At 41.5% G+C, this 17861-nt stretch overlaps 1 protein-coding gene across 1 annotated transcript in view; it reads right to left on the reverse strand.

Moving 5' to 3' along the window:
* Positions 1–17861, reverse strand: part of sdccag8 (SHH signaling and ciliogenesis regulator sdccag8) — a 45946-nt gene that overhangs the window by 5736 nt on the left and 22349 nt on the right. Inside the window, 2 exon segments of the mRNA XM_051076456.1 lie at positions 13271–13402; positions 14787–14895. Coding sequence (XP_050932413.1) covers positions 13271–13402; positions 14787–14895 — 241 coding nt within the window.

The following is a 17861-nucleotide window of genomic DNA, read 5'->3' on the forward strand; positions in this document are numbered from 1 at the left end:
ACACACACACACACACACACACACAGAAAGAGCCCCTCTGAGTGAAGACACAAGATGAAGATGCAGCCGACGTGCTGCACTCGAAGTGCAGGAGGTATTAGCCACACACACACACACACACACACACACACACACGCAGCAGAGGACCTAAAGGTCAGAAATAGAGCCTGTTGTTCTGAAGCTGTAAATGTTTGATGAGGGAAGTGTTGAGAATGTGTCGACTGAAAGCCTTTAGCTCCACGCCACCAAACTAATCTGAGTCACGCTGAGAAAATGCCAGTCCTTATCCAATCACAACCTCTGATCTTTGTGTGTGTAGACGGACCAAACACTTGAAAACAGTACTCTCTGGAAAGAGTATATGCAGCAGTCTGAGATTTTGCGGTGATGACTGGCCTGCTCTGAAATTCACACCTGGTCTGCTGGTGGAGATAAACAGTTCAATGGACCACTTCTCAACAGCTCAACACAAATATGATACTGGAGCACACGATTCATGTTAGCAATTATTGATAAGGTGCAAATGATAGTATATTTTCCTATTCTGAGAGCACCAACCTTGGTTTGTAGAGGGGCTGAAGTGCAAGAGATCCCTTGCTGAAGTAAACAAAACAGAATCAATCATCTCTGACACTTATAATGACTTTAAAAGGATCACTGCACCCAAAAAAAAGTTTTCTCAATTACATTTAGAGATATTTAGCCATATAGATAGCTTTGGTTTTATTTGACCAAATCCGTTTCAACGTTTTCCGCTGCCATCGCAATACAGGGACTGAACAGTGTTACAGTTTTGGTGCTTACAGCATTTACAATTCATGCTTAAAAGATTTCAACAGCAGCATCTCTTTCCATTGTCCCTGTAGATCTGTATAATCCACAGAACAGATACTGCAGCACACAGGGTGAATAAAACCAAATGATCAACATAAATAGACTTTGATAGAGGTTTGTAATTTGGATAAACTGATCTTTTAATTCTTAATATTTTAAGTTGATTTAAGAATCACTTCTTGAATTTAAGTTAAACCCACTCCAGTCATTTAATGTGACACTTTCATGAAGGCAAGAGAGCAAATGATCAAGAGCAAAGTAGCAGAGATATTCTGACTCTTAGGCTCTAGTAGCTCAAAACAAATAAAAAACATAAAAACCTGCATCTCATGTTTCCCATCATGCAACATACTGGAATCTGTAATTAGACTTTCCCTGCCTATTAAACTCCACACCACAGAGTTTGTAATGCACCCTCCTGTTAACATCTTTAGTCCTAGCGCAGGTTGAAATAACCCTGACGTTATTTTCTCAGCCACAAAAAAAAAAAGAGAGAGAGAGACTATCCAATCCTCATGATGAAACAACTGATTCTGCGTAAAATCAATGTGTACCTTCAAAAAATGTTATTTTGATTTGTGTGTTGCATCTGAGCGCAATCCAGTCCTCATGTCTTCATGGTATTTTTACTAGCAACACTAGTTTTCCATTTCCACAGAGAGACTGAAGCACTAGGCTGTAAAACACCCAAAATACATGTTTAAGAGAAATACCACCTGTGCAAAACTATCTGCAAATGAGAGTAATTTCTTTAGTGTAAAATCCAAACACTGGTGCAAAACGCCAACAGGCTTTCAGATACTGCAGTCTGACAGTAAGTGAGCTGAACAGGCAGCCAGTAAATCAGTCGGTCAGGTCGTGGCCCGAGATGTTTAAAGCGGCTGCAGGTTGTAAGCTGCAGGTTTATGTAATGCAGTAACTAAAGCTTTGACCCTGGCACACACATAAACAGCCACACACACCGAGTCTGTCTGGACAGAGAGCTGCCAACCTCTGGCCTTCTTATACACCACACACACACACACACACAATAATCCACCTCTTGTCTCACCTTGCATACCCTGCCTCGAGGGTGGGGGGTGTAAGTGTGTGTGTGTATGTTTGTGTGTGTATTATGGTAGCACTCCTTCCAGCAGCTAAAGCAGAAAATCCAATAACTGGCCTCTATCGACTGGCACACTCATTAATTAGGGCTTAATACGGCTTAATGCTCGGGCACTGCCCTACACTAACTCACACACACACACACACATACACACACACACACAAACACTGCAGGCTGGCTCGCCTCTGCCCGCTGCCTGAAACCGGCGAGGGACAAAGGAAGGCAGGAAGGAAGGAAGCTCGGATGGATTGATGGATGAGCTGACGGCGAGACAGATAACTGGATGTTTAGGCGAGGGGGATCTGCAGTGGGCGGAGGAAAAAAAACGAGGGATGACAGTCTGCGGTGTTGGGCGAGGCGCAGGGGACGGGATGGGACGGGACGAGACGGGACAGGGTGGAGGAACAAAGAGGCTGAGGGCTCCAGCTCCAGCCGTCACTCTCCCCTGCTGCTGGGCCTGGCCGACGGCTGGTTGTGATGGGGGGAGTGGTGATGGGGTGGGGGTGAGCCTTACCCCCGCTGACCTGGTGAAAGGACACCACCTGCTGGATCCCATGGTTTACTGACACACACACACACACATACACGAACACATACACACATGACACCTACATAGAAATAATCCTCAATCACACATTAAAAACACCTGAAACAGCTTTCAGAGAGAGTTGAGGTGGTAAGTGTGAATTTTGCTCTCCAGCAGACATAATAAAAGCAAGTTTTGCTGGGAGGCAGTTTGCAGTAATTTCCCCTGACAGCCCGATAATCAAACTCTGCTCACAATCTGCACCTCGAACCGCCGCACTCTCTATTGACTGCTGCTACTAAGGAGATTAATTACAACACACACACACGCAGTTACCTCTCTGTGGTATACATCAGTCGTAGCCCACAGCTAGTGTCTAAACTCTGTTGTACGTGTGTATGTGTGTGTGTTTGTCTGTGTTTGCATATTTATTTACAGGTGGAAACATATCTCCTAAAGGCATGGTCCAGAGGGAAAGTGCTAGCGTCATGTTAGAGAGACAGAGAGAGACCATAATAGAAAAAGAAGATCTGGAAGCAGCATTCAGATCTGTCATTCACAAGCCCCATATGAATGTGTGTGTTTTTTTATTACCTAACAAATCAGCTAGTGGAGCGTGTCACTTTAAGAAAATATTTACTGGACAGCGCATACATTATCAAAATGACATGGAGAAGAAGCCACAGAGTAAACTAATGTCTCACTGTATAATATGTGTGTATTTCCACAAATAAGCACTCAGCGTGGATTATACTGAGGGACGTTACATGATTAAGTATGGAGTATTTTCCTTTATCTGCAGGAAAATAAAGCAAAGAAAATCTTTGTGAAGATAAACGTGGGCAATAATTGTAGGGCAAATTTCAGCTGTGCTCCTGTAGCAAAATATGCAATGAGAGACAACACACGCACGCACACACACACACTCTCTCTCTCTCTCTCTTATTCATACACACATTAACACTTTCAGAAACAGAAAAATTGAGAAAAATGAAATAGCACTCTGCTAGAAATCAAATGTAACTCTAACCCTAAAAGATAATGAAAATCTTAACTCCAAACACACAAACATTGGACTAACTGAACTTGAGTGCATTTCTTGATGTGTGTGTGTGTGTGTGTGTAGCATGCGGGGGGCCTAGGGGGGTGAAGAATGCAGGCAGACGGCCTTGGCTTGCCTGGTTACAACAACACTGCCAGGGGCATGAAGGCTGCAGCTGCCACACACACACACACACACACACAAAACCATATTTTGCCCAATCCCAAGCCCACCATCGCCACCCTCACACCCCAGCGTTCTAGCTAAATCTTGGCTGGCACACAACTGCACTCAAGAATGTGTGTGTGTGTGCGTGCCTGAAGGCCATACCCCTCTTCCTCTCCACCAACCTGTCATGCCAGTTGTTGCTCTTGCTAACACGCACATCTGACATGGGAACACGATCGGTGACACTGTGTGCTTCGATCGGGATGAGGCCGACACACGTTCCCTCACTGTTATTTAGTTCTCCTTCATATTTTCATTTACTGTCATTCCCACTAATCCCTTTCAAACGCGCTCTCTGCTCTGTAAACGCAAACCGTCAACTTCACATGTCAGCGTCACGTCTGACGGGAGCCCATTTTTCTTTAAAGGTCGCTTCAGCGGTCTGCCTACTCAGGACTTCACATCACTTGTTACTTTTCCTTCACAGCTCAAGTCACACTAAATATCTGAAGATACAGGTACATCGATATTATAGCTATGCTACTTGCGCTGTATATTTAAGACATCACCGCAGCGTAATTAATTGCAAATGTAATTATCATTTCTATGAGTATTTTTGTGCAGGTTTGTTTTATGATGTAGAACATAATTCATGTGTTCATCAGCAAAATCTTGTCATTCACATTAATCGCCAAAAGGATACAAATTTAGTAAAACACTACAAAATCAATCAATCACATGAGCAGATTTATGAATTAAAGATCTTGAAAAATCTTAGTCTTTCCACAGAGAAAGGCCTCAGAGGGTAATGAAAAGGCTTGAAGTACAGAAGTGTTACATGTTTTCTCATGCCTGTAGAAGACATTAATGTGAGATTTTTGTATCTGGATGCTCCAACTTAAATGAACTTAAATGAATACAGTATTTTTATTTGGAAATCCATTTAATTTTAAAATCAGTCAAATCAGTGAAGCAGCCTGTGTTTGAACTCTTCTTTCTTGATATCATTATTTCACCGCACCACAGTGCTGAACACTGCGATGAGAGGGAAAAAAGGGTTTTATATGTTACTGGTCTTGTGTGCCAGATGCCCATCACATGAACACTGCAGCTCATCTGTCCTGTCATGTTTGAACACAGTCAACATTTTAACTTTTCCATAGAGAACACCTACGTGTTAAAGTCAAAAAGCTGTTCCTTTAACATACAGATTAACCCAGAGATCATTTCTAGTAAATTAAAACTATTTATTACCCATTGGGCACCTCACAGTTAAGCCCCTGAATACATTTCTGATTTGCAGTATCTATTTTAAAGTATCTAACCAGCATCTATTTGTATTTTCCCAGAGCTTAAAATTAAGAGAGACCGAACACTGTCTGTTTAACATTTGATATTTCACTTCAGCATTTTTGTTTTTTTGAAACTTGTGAGGACTTTCTTTCCTGCTCTTTTGTTTGTTACTGTCCTGCCTGTTTGATATTTGGTGCTGAATGATTTTATTGTGAAGCACAGTAACTTTACTTATTTATAGATTTCATGTTTGAAAGGTGCAAATGATTTATGTGAGCAAAGATGTCTTTGACATTTTTCTTTTGTAAGGACTCATCAGTGGGTTTAATCCTTTAAAGGATACATACATTTTTAAAAGGGCTCTTCCAGTGTTTTTTTTTTTTTTAAATATATATTCTCTCCCATTTACTGCAAATCCAATTTACATTACAGCTACATTTTTTATAGATATAAGATTTTTGATTTAAATTCAAATGTAACTAAAAATCAATTTGCAGTTATTTCAAACACTCTCCACTTAGATAACTGATGACTATGAACATCATGCCTGTTAGTGCTGTTGTCTGAGTTACATTGCTACTGAGTGGGAACACAATGAAAAAAATGTTGATGTTACTTAAAAAAATGTGATCAGATGAAACAGACGATAGACAAAACATTAAAAGATCCAAAGCATTATGGTATCATTCTGAACAATGTTAAGTATTATTACAGGATTTGTTATAAATAAGCTACAAGAACCAAAAGACTGTTGTCGTGGGCCCTTAAATCTTTTGTCACTTTATTAGTTGTTTCACACTAGTATCATGCAAAAATGCTGCATTAAAATAAAGAGCAAATGACAAAATATTTGCTCTACTGACCTGTAAAGGCTGTACAGTATATTATCACAACTTTAACAAGCCGACTAATTAAGGGATAGGTCGAATTAGCTCAGTGCTTATTGGACAAACAGACTGAACAGAGCTCATGGTCTAAATCTTTTTAAAAACTTCCAATTGATATCCTCTATTTTTGTTTGTTATTTTCTTATCTCTTCTTGTTCACAATAATACTGGGCTATGTTCATCCAGAAATGTCAAATTGGCTTTGTATCATCACACTACATGTAGATCTGTCTCTCCTACTGTCTAAATAAAGGATTAAACACTAACATTAAAAGTGAGACGAATTAAAAAATAATAATAAAAAAAAAAACAAATAAAAAGGTAAATGGGAAAATCAATCAATCTGTTCAAACATACACCAAAGATCAAAACTGGTCTGACGAAACCAGTCTTCAGAAGCTCAGGGCTGGTTAACATTTGCAGTTTTTGTTTTTTGTTTTTTTTTCCTTGGCAGGTAGTTATATGAAAACAGCTTTGGAAAGTGTTTAGGAGAGATATCAGAAATATATTCTTACCCCGACTTTAAAAAGAAAAAACAAAGCTGTGAACAGCTCTGGATGAGCACAGAAGTTGTGCCTGCTTTCATTTAGTCACTGTTTTAACAGAGGTTTCAGTGCTGCTGCGGGCTGTTATATCATCTATCCAGTGTCAAAGTGTTTGCTGCCGTGAGGCCTGCTGACTCTTTTTAAGTCGTGTGTTTGAGTGTTTGCTTTGCTGGCATTAAAGTGTTTCAGCTGTTGTTACTTTTAACATTTATCTAAAGAAGGGGCAGGTGTTTTCTGTGCGACTTTTCTAGTTGTAGTTTTATGAAGTAGTAGTGTTAGCGAGTGTCACTGACTGGGGCTCGAGATGTGACGCTTTGCACAGTTAACGCTCCAGCTTGCGAGCCTCTGGCTACAGCCCGACATCTGAGCTGCAAATCTGTGCGTCTGTGTGTGTGTGTGTGTGTGTGTGTGTGTGTTTGTGTGCGTGTGCCTGTATATGTGATAGAGCTGTAAAGCCACCGTTTGACAATGCTCTTTCAGCAGGCCGCCCTGCATTCGCTCCCGGCTACAGAAGCCAGCTGGGCAATGCAGAGACAGAGAACGATGAGAAGAGACAGAAAGGAAGATGAAGGAGGAGGGAGGACGACTGATCAGCGCCATCCAGAGGTAAGAACGTGAGCATGAGAGAAAAAGGAAAAGAGATTTAAGTGGATTAAACTGTTCCTTTCTGCCTTACTGCGGGTGCAAGTTCGCAGGTGTTCAGTAGCTCACAGCAGTTCCTTAAACACAAAATCAAATGCATCAATAATATATAGTCATTAATATACCTAATACATTTTTCTTAACATTTCTCACATTTATTTTTTTCAAATTAATTTATTTTGATACATTTAGATTTTTTTTTTTAGAGTGTTCAGGAAATGTATAGCAAACTGGAAAAGCAGGCATGTTTTAAGGGCGTTCAGTGGCGGCTTAAAAAAATAAAGATACCTCCACCTGCTTTTAACGTTATCTCGTGCCTGAAGCTCTTTTTCTGCAATTTCTGTAACACACTCAACTTTTTTTTCCAGGAAAAGAAATGATAAAGAAAAAAACACGATAAAGCAAAGGGGCTGCTGTTTTGTAAAAAATGAAAATGCCTGATTTGAAAAATGTAGGAAGAAAAAAAAAAAACAGCCCATATGTGTCAGTAAAAATGTGAAATGTAAAAGAGGAGACAGCAGTGATGTTAATATTAACGATCTGTGGAGCATGAATGTGAAGCTGCACCTCACACTGGGCCTTCTTCATTGTCTGCATCCCTGATCTCTCCACATCTAAACTCTTTTATCATCCCTCCATCCATCTCTCGGTACCACTTAGATCACACGCACAGTTACAACTCATCATACACGCAGATGCACACAAACATAGCCCGTATCTGCGCGCGCACGCACACACACACACACACACACACACACACACACCACGCACGTTACACACAGATGAGACAAATGAAAGCCGCCCTGTTTTCTTCAGCCCAGCCTCTGCCAACTTAATTTGCAAATGAAAAGTTTTGCGAGGAGCGTCCTTTTGCTTCTGGGGCATGGCAGCACACTGTGTGTTTGGGGGTGGTGGGGTGAGGAGAGAGAAGAGGGTTTGACAGAGGTGTGTGTGTGTGTGTGTGGTGTGTGTGTGTGGTGGTGTGTGTGTGTGTGTGTGTGTGTGTGGTGTGTGTGTGTGTGGCAGGAGCCCAGATGAAGCAGCCCTCGCCCGGGGCTTGCTGTCCGCCTGCGGTAGCAGCAAGCCTGTTCCTTCTTCCCCGGCCCGCCGCGACCATTTGTTCCATTAACCAATCTCCTGGAGCCTCTGGTGCAAACACAGACACACACACACACATCCACAGGCATACATACTTCAACAACTGCTTGCACAGCTCATGCCACACATGGCCCTCCATCCCTCCTCCATCCTTTGCTCCATCCTTCCCTCCCTCCCCTGCTCTCCTCCAGACGCACGCACCATCTTTCTTCGTGGAGGCCATATGGCCCAGTGAAGCCTGTGGATCTACAGGCACATCTGCGTATATGTTGCTGCTCTCCTTAAAGGGCTCACATAAACACTCGCACACAAACACACAAACACACACACACACACACACGCCGTACGTGCACGCATGCACCCGGGGCTGACAAACACGCTGCTGTCACTATGTGTGGTTAAGCAAGCGTTGGTGTTATGTTGGTCTGTCGTACATGTGTGTGTCTGTGTGTGAGAGGAGCCTGTGTATGTGACCTAAGTGTGCACATGCGTAGTGATAATTGGTGAAACAGCCTGCGAACAGCTGTGGGGTGAGAAAAGGTTGCGTGGTGTTTGGTACAGAAAGCAGAGGGGAGGAGGAGGAGGAGGAGAGAGGAGAAGAGATCGAGAGGAGAGGAGGAAAGTTGAAGAGTAAAAGAAGGGCAGAGAGGAGAGGAGAGTGAAACGAGATAAGAGGAAGGGAAAAAGAGGGTGAGGTAAGAGAAGAAGAGAGGGGGGAGAGGGCTTAGGGAAGACAGTTACAGTTGAGAAACTGGATGAACAGAAAGCAGTGGAGAAGTCACAGCAACTTTTTTGAGAACAAAAATCTTTTTATACACAACAACTGGACTTCTAACAGTCTATTTCTTGTTATCTTCAAATATAGATAATTACATTAAATATTCATATACAAATAGATACTTTTTTTTTTTTTTAAGGTGAACCCTGAGGGAAAAAAGTTGTAATTTCCTGTACACTTAGAGTACTAAGTGTGTCTCATTTTTTGTCTTATTTTCATAATGTGTTTCATTGAGAACTGTTAATGCAAGCCAGATATTAATTCATTAATTAAAATCATTATTTACAGGATTGTTTGCACTAAGAAAAAGAACTATAATTGAGCAGGAAATATTTTATGGGCCATGGTAACCTTCACAAGTGTTCCACATATTTATCGATGTGGACTGTTTCTTCACAGTGGTGTTCTCACTAAGATCTTAATTAACCGGCACTGAGCTTTCACGATATACAATAACTTAAACAAACCATATAACAATAATGAGTCAAACTCTTTTAGAGATAAAAGAGATTTTGTTAGTTTTGCTGTTAAGATCTCAACTGTAAATAAACTGTAAAATAATACACATCCATTCTCCATTCATTTTGCATCTGTAATTTGGTTTCTTGTATGTATATCAACACCATCATCACCAGCCCTCACTGAATAACAAGCTATCATTATTTTAAACTATATCAAGTTAAGAGATTCATTATTTTGTGTTTCCTCAAATATAAAAGCACCAAAATGCATAATAAGTAAATAAAATGTTATCAACCGAATAAAGATTCTAGTAAATAAAGTTGCAGTTGGCTCAAAGAGTTAAAATAAAATCTATGCTGCAAACATTTCCAGTTGTTCTTACTTATGTAAAATATACATTTAACTTTACAAACCAAAATTTGATGTGTTATTTCTTTAATCGGACTGATGATAAAAAAAAATGACATATAACCTTTAAATGAATCATGTATAGTGACTGGCTTTGCCTCTTCCCCAACTCGCTGCTTTCTTCCATCTCTCTACTCTCCACCCTCCGTTCTATCCCTTCATTTCCAGGGGAAAAAAAACCCAAAAAACAACAACACAGAAATAGTGAAATAAATAATTAAATGGTGCAGCAAAACATTGTGTGCTAAAACCCCTGTGTAGTTTGGCAATCGGCTTGCCCATGTAAAAATAAATCAAGCTGATTTTCCAAATGTTTTGTGCGTGGTGCGCTGTTGCCGCTCTTCGCAGCACAGATTGCAGGCCGATGGAGAGGCTGTGGGGAGGGGCGGGGCGCTGGATATTGAACCCACTTGCACCAGCTTGTTAACACGTACACCTTAACCCCCGAGTGGCGCTGCGGGGTGCCCGCCGAGCTGCCCGAGGCCCTGCGGGGACCCACTAACATATATAACCTAATGTATGGACGCACACACATACACGTGCTGAGGATTACGACTGAGAACATGCGTGTTATTCAGTACGAGAACGGCACCATATGTAGAGACTCACATACCGCTTACACACAAATATGCACACACACATACACAAACATCGCTGCGCACACACACACACACACACACAAAACAGAGAAGTTCAGTCCTGTCTCTTACAGCTTAATCACAAACTGCAAGACTTGACTGCAGTAAGACCCTGATAAACACTGTGGATCTCTTTTTATATTTGTTAAAGCTAAATCCAATAGGATAAAGTTATATTTGTGGCAGGACACCAGCTTTAGATTTTGCCACCTGAGTAGGATCAGTACCAGAAATACAATCACATACAGAGAAGCGTACCAGCTGCAACATGGATCATCGTAAACGTGAGTCATACCTCTCTCGCCTCCCTCTCTGTCTCTGTTCTGTACCTCCGTACAACAAGTCACCTAAAAATACTACCAAAAAAAAAGCCCAAAAATACATGTATTTACTGCTCAGAACTAATCACCACGTTCCCAAACACACACACGTTCTACCAGAAGAATTATCTCCGAAAATCAAACGCAAAAAAACGTGGTCAAGCAGCATTACAGTCGCTCCAAAAGTGACCTCATGCAGAGCTGAACTTGAGAGTTTTTTTTTTTTTTTAAATATCAGGAGGATTCATCAACCAACTAAGTGTCAAAGCAGAAAATAAAACTCACTAAATGCCAAGAGTGATTATTGTGGTTCAGATGGGAGAAGAGAGAAGTTAGGTGCCAACTTCCCAGCCAATCCACTTTTGGCAGCCAGATTCCTACTCTGCTAAACCTCCTGAGAACATGCAATAGCAACCCATACACACACACACACAAACACACACACATAAAAATACCGTGACATATGTGGGGAAACATACAGAATATTCATACTTCACACTCCTTGACAACTTAGATTGTTTTTCTTTCTATGAAACACACAAAAAGAGTCACACACAAAACCAGGAGACAGCTGTGACTTGGTAAACTTTGTTTTTTGGCAGCGCCTGACTGTCGACAGGTTAACACCGGTGGGTGGTAGACAATATGTAGTGTCAGTGATGGAGCAGGAGAGAAGGGTGAGCGAGTGTGTATGTGTGTATGTGTATGCACGTGTGTGTGTGTGTGTGTGTTATGGTTGTGTGTAAGAGGAAGGTGGAGTTGGGAGGGGGGAGGGAGGGGTAGAGATCCTGCAGAGTGGGGCAACAACACCCACACACCCTTGCCCACATTGGCAGAGCTAGGCTGTATGCCAGGCGCCCTGTGGAGACACACACCAACTGGGCTCCACACTCAGGGAGGAAGAGACCCCCGCAGTCACACACTCCTCACTCACACACACACACGTGTACATCTACTATAGCATGAGCCAAAGATGGAAACAGTTTAAGCTGCAGCTTTAACTGGAGTTTCACAATTCTAAGCGTAAAATGTATGCTCTCTACTTTATATTGCCCTAAAAAAAATGTCCACAATGGAACGAAAAACAATACTTTAGGGCTGCTACTAATAAATATTTTCATTACTGATTGTTCTGTGGATTATTTTCTCAACTAATCTATGAATTGTTAGGTCCATAAAATCCAGAAAATAGTACAAAATTCCCATCACCATTTCACAAAGCCCAGGTTAACATCATTCAGATTTCTTGTTTAACCCAACAAACAGTCCACAACCCAAGATATTGACTTTAATATTGAGCAAATATGAATAATTAAGAAACTCAAACCAGTGACTCTGGGGAATTTCTAACTTAACTTTACACAGATTTTCCTCTCAACTGATCAATTAATCAATTAATCCTCTCAACTCCACATTACTTTTCTAAAAACTCTACAGAACAATGCTTTTGAGTTCGATACTTAAATTAGATAAATTATCTGAAATCTCAATTTACTGATCATTACAGAGTGAACTGTTAAGTGGAAACAGTGAATGAATGAATCAATGAATGATGAAGTGTTGTCAGACAAAAGTTTGTCTACTTCCAAAAAAACGTAGCTTTGTCTGTGTTATTGTGGATGCAGCTTATGGGCCTCACTAGTGCATCGCATTGACTTGAGTTCTGTTTACAGTATACTTCCTCACCAGATAGTATTTAGGGTTTCAGACCAGTCACAACTTGTCATGAATTACCTCCTTGTTAACTTAATTTTTCGTTCAAGCCATGAAGGTGTGAAGCAACACCGCCATAAATAAATAATCTGATATATAAGCACTTAACACCCTAATTTTAAACACTTAACACCCTAATTTTAGGACCTAACCTAACTTTCTCTGCCTGTCAACCAGCATATGGTGCACATGATGATTACAGTACTCTGTGGATCACAAGTGACAGATGTGAGTCTATGACTGTCTTATTCTCTTCAGTACATTTATTATATAGGAAAAAAAAAGTTTCAGTTTTTGATCAGAGACTGTGCAGCCTGATGAAGTAGAGAATGTTACAAACAGCAGTAAAAAATAAACAAATGTTAAAACAATTCTAAAAAGATAAGCATTAGATACATAGAAGATGGACTGGCTGGGGACAGAATGTGAAGAAAATTACACTTTTTTGTAAGGCCTGCTGCCATATACCACAATAGAAATGTAAAAACAGTTGAAGCACCAACTCCACCAATAACACCATTATTTCAATAATAAGTCTGATCTAGATACCAAATCACGGAATATTGTACGTTTTTCATTTAAATAAAAAAGGCTGAAATAAAACAATAATGTTTAAAAATATTACGGTAAACCCCAACTGAGGAATTAACAAAACATCGTTGTATAAATCAAACGTTTCTTTGCTAGTAAACAACACAAAAAAGTATCCCAAAATATCCTCTAAAAATGTGAGAAAGATGTCAGAAAATATATTTTCACTTAGATGTGTGTACAGTGTGAGTAACTGGGTGTATAGTGTGTATCTGCGTACCTGTCCTTCATGCGCTGGTGCATGCGACCGTGCTGGACACACTGTTCCTCCATGTCGGAGCAGCGAGCTCTCAGACTCTCTACTGTCTCCTCAAGGTGTTGCTTCTCCAGGGCCACCTGTTCTAGTTCACTCCTGTACACACACACATACAGGCCAGCGCAGTTAATACAAAATGCTATAGTTGAAAATGTACCTTACAAACATACCATCTACCAAAATGCAATGCAAACAGAATAAAATACTGAGCAATGTTTTAATTAAATAATTGCTTAACAGTAACCCTGTCAGTACAGTTAATAAAAAGATTTTTTAGATCATTTTTCTAAATATGTAGCTGGTTAAGGACGTATATTTGTGCAGAGTGAAACACTTAAATCATGTCTTAGTGTAAGTACTGTGAAATACTGACTGCTGTAAAAGGATGAGAAGTATTTTTGAGCTACACTGACCAGTGGTGAACAACCCCCATTTTTTAAGATGATTTTTGAAGTGCTTTACCTTTATTTGGTGGTGAGAAAGAAAGAGGGGTATGACTTGCAATAAAAGATCATCAGCTGGATACTGCAGTAATATAGTACAGTGTCTCTGAACTTTTTCTCTGGCCATCAGTCTTAAATTGGCCAATCAGCAGGAGTAGGCCTCTTAGTGTAAGAAACAGTCAGTAACTAAAGAGTTTTCTTATTCATCTTGCTGCAACTGTCTCCATGTAACCTCACCCAGCCTGACTGAGGCCATCCAGCAGGACTTTAACCGCTACACTAGGCTCAGACTCCAGGAGCTCAAACAGCCCGAGGCACAAAACACACCAACACCACACTGCTGCTAAACTACAAGACACACATATACTTCACAGCAGTGTGTCAGCATATATGTGAACTCCCACGCATAAAGACACATTCAAGTTATTACTGTGTACATGTATGTGTATTTGCTATTGATGTCCATCCACTAGAAAATAAACAACGTATTTGAGTGTGTGTATTGTGTGCACGTGTCCCGTGGCTGGTGAGGCCAGTGCGGTCTGGCATGGCCAGATTGGGGGCTGTCATGTGACTAATGTGCAGCACAGCTCCAACAGCTGACAGGACACTGGGCCCAGGGTCACTCTCATGCACACGCACGCACACTCGAGTACACAAACACACACAAAAACACACACGCAGGCAGCCCAGATGGAGAGCTGTGCAGGCCTGCTGTGACTACTGTAGCATCAGGTTAACAAGAAAACAGGTCAGACTGGAAAGCAGTATGTAGTATGCTGACATGCTCTGTCCAAACAGCCTGGATAGATGATGTTTCATGAAATGATGACATGGATGTCCAACAGATAGAGGGAATAAACAACTGAGTGAGGGGATAAACCAGTGGAAAAGGGAAGCTTAATGAGATAGGATGTACCCCACTGTTTCAGAAGGCAAACAATGAGCGAGTGAGAGAAAATGAAAGCAAAACAGAGTGAATGAAATGTTCAAACAAAAAAGAAATGTGATGAAAGAGTGACAGGGAAAATAGGGACCTGCTGTTTCCCGTCAGCTCCTCCAGTTTGGCCCCCAGTTTGCAGCACTCCTCCTTCAGCTTCCTGATCAGGGAATTCTGGGAACTCAGCAGACCGTCCAATTCTCCAACTGCAACCAGTCGTGGGAAAAGCTGTTGGTTATGGTTGAAGTTAACCATCGCAGGTGATTTCATAGAGATGCTAGCTGCACAGAAACCAATAGGGGCTCGAGCACCTGAACTGAGCTGACACTGAAGTTCAGACATTGTTAAAAAGCAACTCTGCAGATCTGTTGTCACCAGATGCCTCCATCTCTCCTTCTCTCTAATAATCGAGGGTAAGTGTATAAGTGTATATATAACAGTATAAATAACTGTTAAATCTGATTTTCTGAAGCCTTTACTCATCAGCAAGCATTGTCAGGTTTCAGCATCAGTACTGCTAAGAGCATCTGTGTCATTCTGAGTTATAGCCCTTCTTACACCTCCCATAACCATTTACTGTGTTGTTTACTACACGTACTGTATATAGTATATATAGTATCTAGTATATCTTAAGAGTACTGGTTTCTATTTCGCTTGATTTCAATTATTCAACAATTCTCACAGAGCCAACCACATGTAAATAAAGTATTTCTAACTTCTAACTAAGTGTTGTCAGTTGCAGTGTACTTCAGGACTGTAATGAAGCACCAGAGGAGTTTATTTGCCACAATGTGATGAACAAAACTGTGATTATGACTGGGATTTGTGTGATCCTTTGTGATCTGCATATCTAATGCGGAAGAATCATTGTTTTGAGTTTGAGGTTACACTGACCTTTTTATTTCAGTGTAGCATACAGAATATGTAACAGATTTTTTTTAAATTGACAAATAAAAAGTTACATTTTATATTACCTCATTGACCCAGGATTTCATTTTGTTTGTTCTTTCATTTAATGTAAGTTACAATATAGGAGGAAAAAAGTTCATGTGCTGTATAAGTGGTAGGAAATAGGAAAGTTTTAAAAGAAAAAATACTTGGCGTAAGGAGCATCATGACTCCTTCTGTTAACACATACATTCCCATGAGCAGACAAACCGAAAGGCTTAACATACCAGAGGAAAACGTCTATGTTGAGCCGAATGATGAGATCTACTGTAACAAATACTGCAGTGAAAGCAAGATACATATGTCTCCTTGAATGAATTCCCAAAAAATGCTTTTGTCGACATTCGCCTTAGAATCGAAACTGTTCAAACAACAGGCGGAGATGTACAGAGGAAAAACAGAAGTACAGAGAATAGAGAGTGGAAATATAAAGTGTGCAAGTGGGGTAAAACGAGATGGAGAGAGGGGGAATGTTGTTTGAAAGCAGCTTTTCTTTCTCCTTTCCACCCTTCCTGCCACGTCCTCAACCGCTCATGGGGGCCTCTTTCTGAACAATCCAACACTGGGCTTTCATCATTCCTTTGAAATGATCCACGTCCCGCTCTCCAACATATGTCTGCTCTTTTAAAATAACAATGGCTGCCGTTTGGATTGGGGGAATGATCCACCTGCTCCAGCATTCTGTTACAGTCAACCGAAACCAAAAACACCAAGGACTTGCAGTCTTTGAAAAGTAGCTCAGACTTGTGAAGAGTTGTTTTTGCATACAGTAGATTTTTTTTTTTTTTTTTGGGTGCGGGTGGGGGGGTGGCAGATAAAAAATAAAGTAGAGTCAGAGCCATGATGGTACATCTCTGTGCTATGATGTATAACATTTACCTGCAGGCTGAAATTTGACTCTACACTTTTGTAATCTCTCTCTACAGAAGTGTCATTAAACAATGGGAATTATGACTGGGAGAGGTGTAAAGGCCAATTCCAACTGATGCTTCATTCCTCGTTTGGAACATATTATTCACTTTTTACTGGCTGCGCATTGTGCCTCCAAAGTGAGTTACTACAAACCTTTTTTATTCCACTCTATATAGTCGACTGTCCTCAAATCAGTGCCATAGGTAAAGCATGGAGGGCAGAAACTGGAGCCTACAGAGAATTAAACTAAAGTACACAAACTCACAGACGTGCACACGCACGTACATTCAACAAAGTTTGGTCAGTGCTGGAAAAGTTGCACGAAGAATGCTAATTAGCCGAACAGGCTTTGAATGCGTCTGGCCATGCGTAGGCCAAAAAGAACCCTGGGACACAGAAACACAGCAGAACTGGCACTGGAAACAAACAGAGGAAAAATGAGGGAGGGAGGGATGGAGGGAAGAAGCATGGCAGGGAGGGAGGGACGGAGAGAAACAAATATCTGATATCATCTAGAGGCTGCTCTGTACGCATTTACTCAAAAAAGAAACATGAAAAAAAAAATCCTAAAAAAAAAGGTGGGAGGGAGAGGGGGGGGGGTACTGATGGATGGAAGGACAAACGGATGGACAGAGAGGCGGGATTTGGAGAGCAAGAAAGCTAATTATCCAGCTCGTCTGTTGGGTTGCACGGGGAGAGGAAGTGATGCGAGCTACTAAAGGACGTCCACCCCTCCATCCCCTCCCCATCCACAGTTTCCTGCTGTGCTCTGATGTCAGCTCTCTTTAGACAACATGTGTGCTGCCGACACGCGCCAGAAACAAACCCTTTGTTTACCCCCCACCCCCCACCCCTCTTCCCTCCCCTCCATCCATTCCTCCCTCTATACCCTCCATCTTTGTTCTGTGTACCAGCAGGCTCCCTGGTTGTTGAAGGGAACCACAGGTAAATAAAAAGATAGGAGAAGGGAGGGGAGCGAGAGTAGTCGAGGGTGGGTGGTGTGTGTTTGGGGTGGGGGGGGGGGTGTGGGGGTCCAGATGGTGCAACAGATGTGCTAGCAGCAGCAGCTCTGCTGTGCAGGCAGACAGGGAGCTCTGAGCTGGGTCTCCCTGCACTGCTCCCATCACCTTCCCTCCGCTCTGCCCCGCTATTCTCTCTCCTCCGCTCGTGGCCTCTGTTTTGCTCTTTTTGCTCTGTTCTGTCTCTTCTGAGGTCACTTCAGCACAGCCTCGCTCGGCTCAGGCGATTATTTGCGCTACTGTCCAGCCCCTCTCCCGCCCTGGTCGTGTTTGTGATGGAGGTTAGCGAGGTG

Source organism: Lates calcarifer, linkage group LG16_LG22 (genome assembly GCF_001640805.2).
Source record: "Lates calcarifer isolate ASB-BC8 linkage group LG16_LG22, TLL_Latcal_v3, whole genome shotgun sequence".
Lineage (NCBI taxonomy): Eukaryota > Metazoa > Chordata > Actinopteri > Centropomidae > Lates > Lates calcarifer.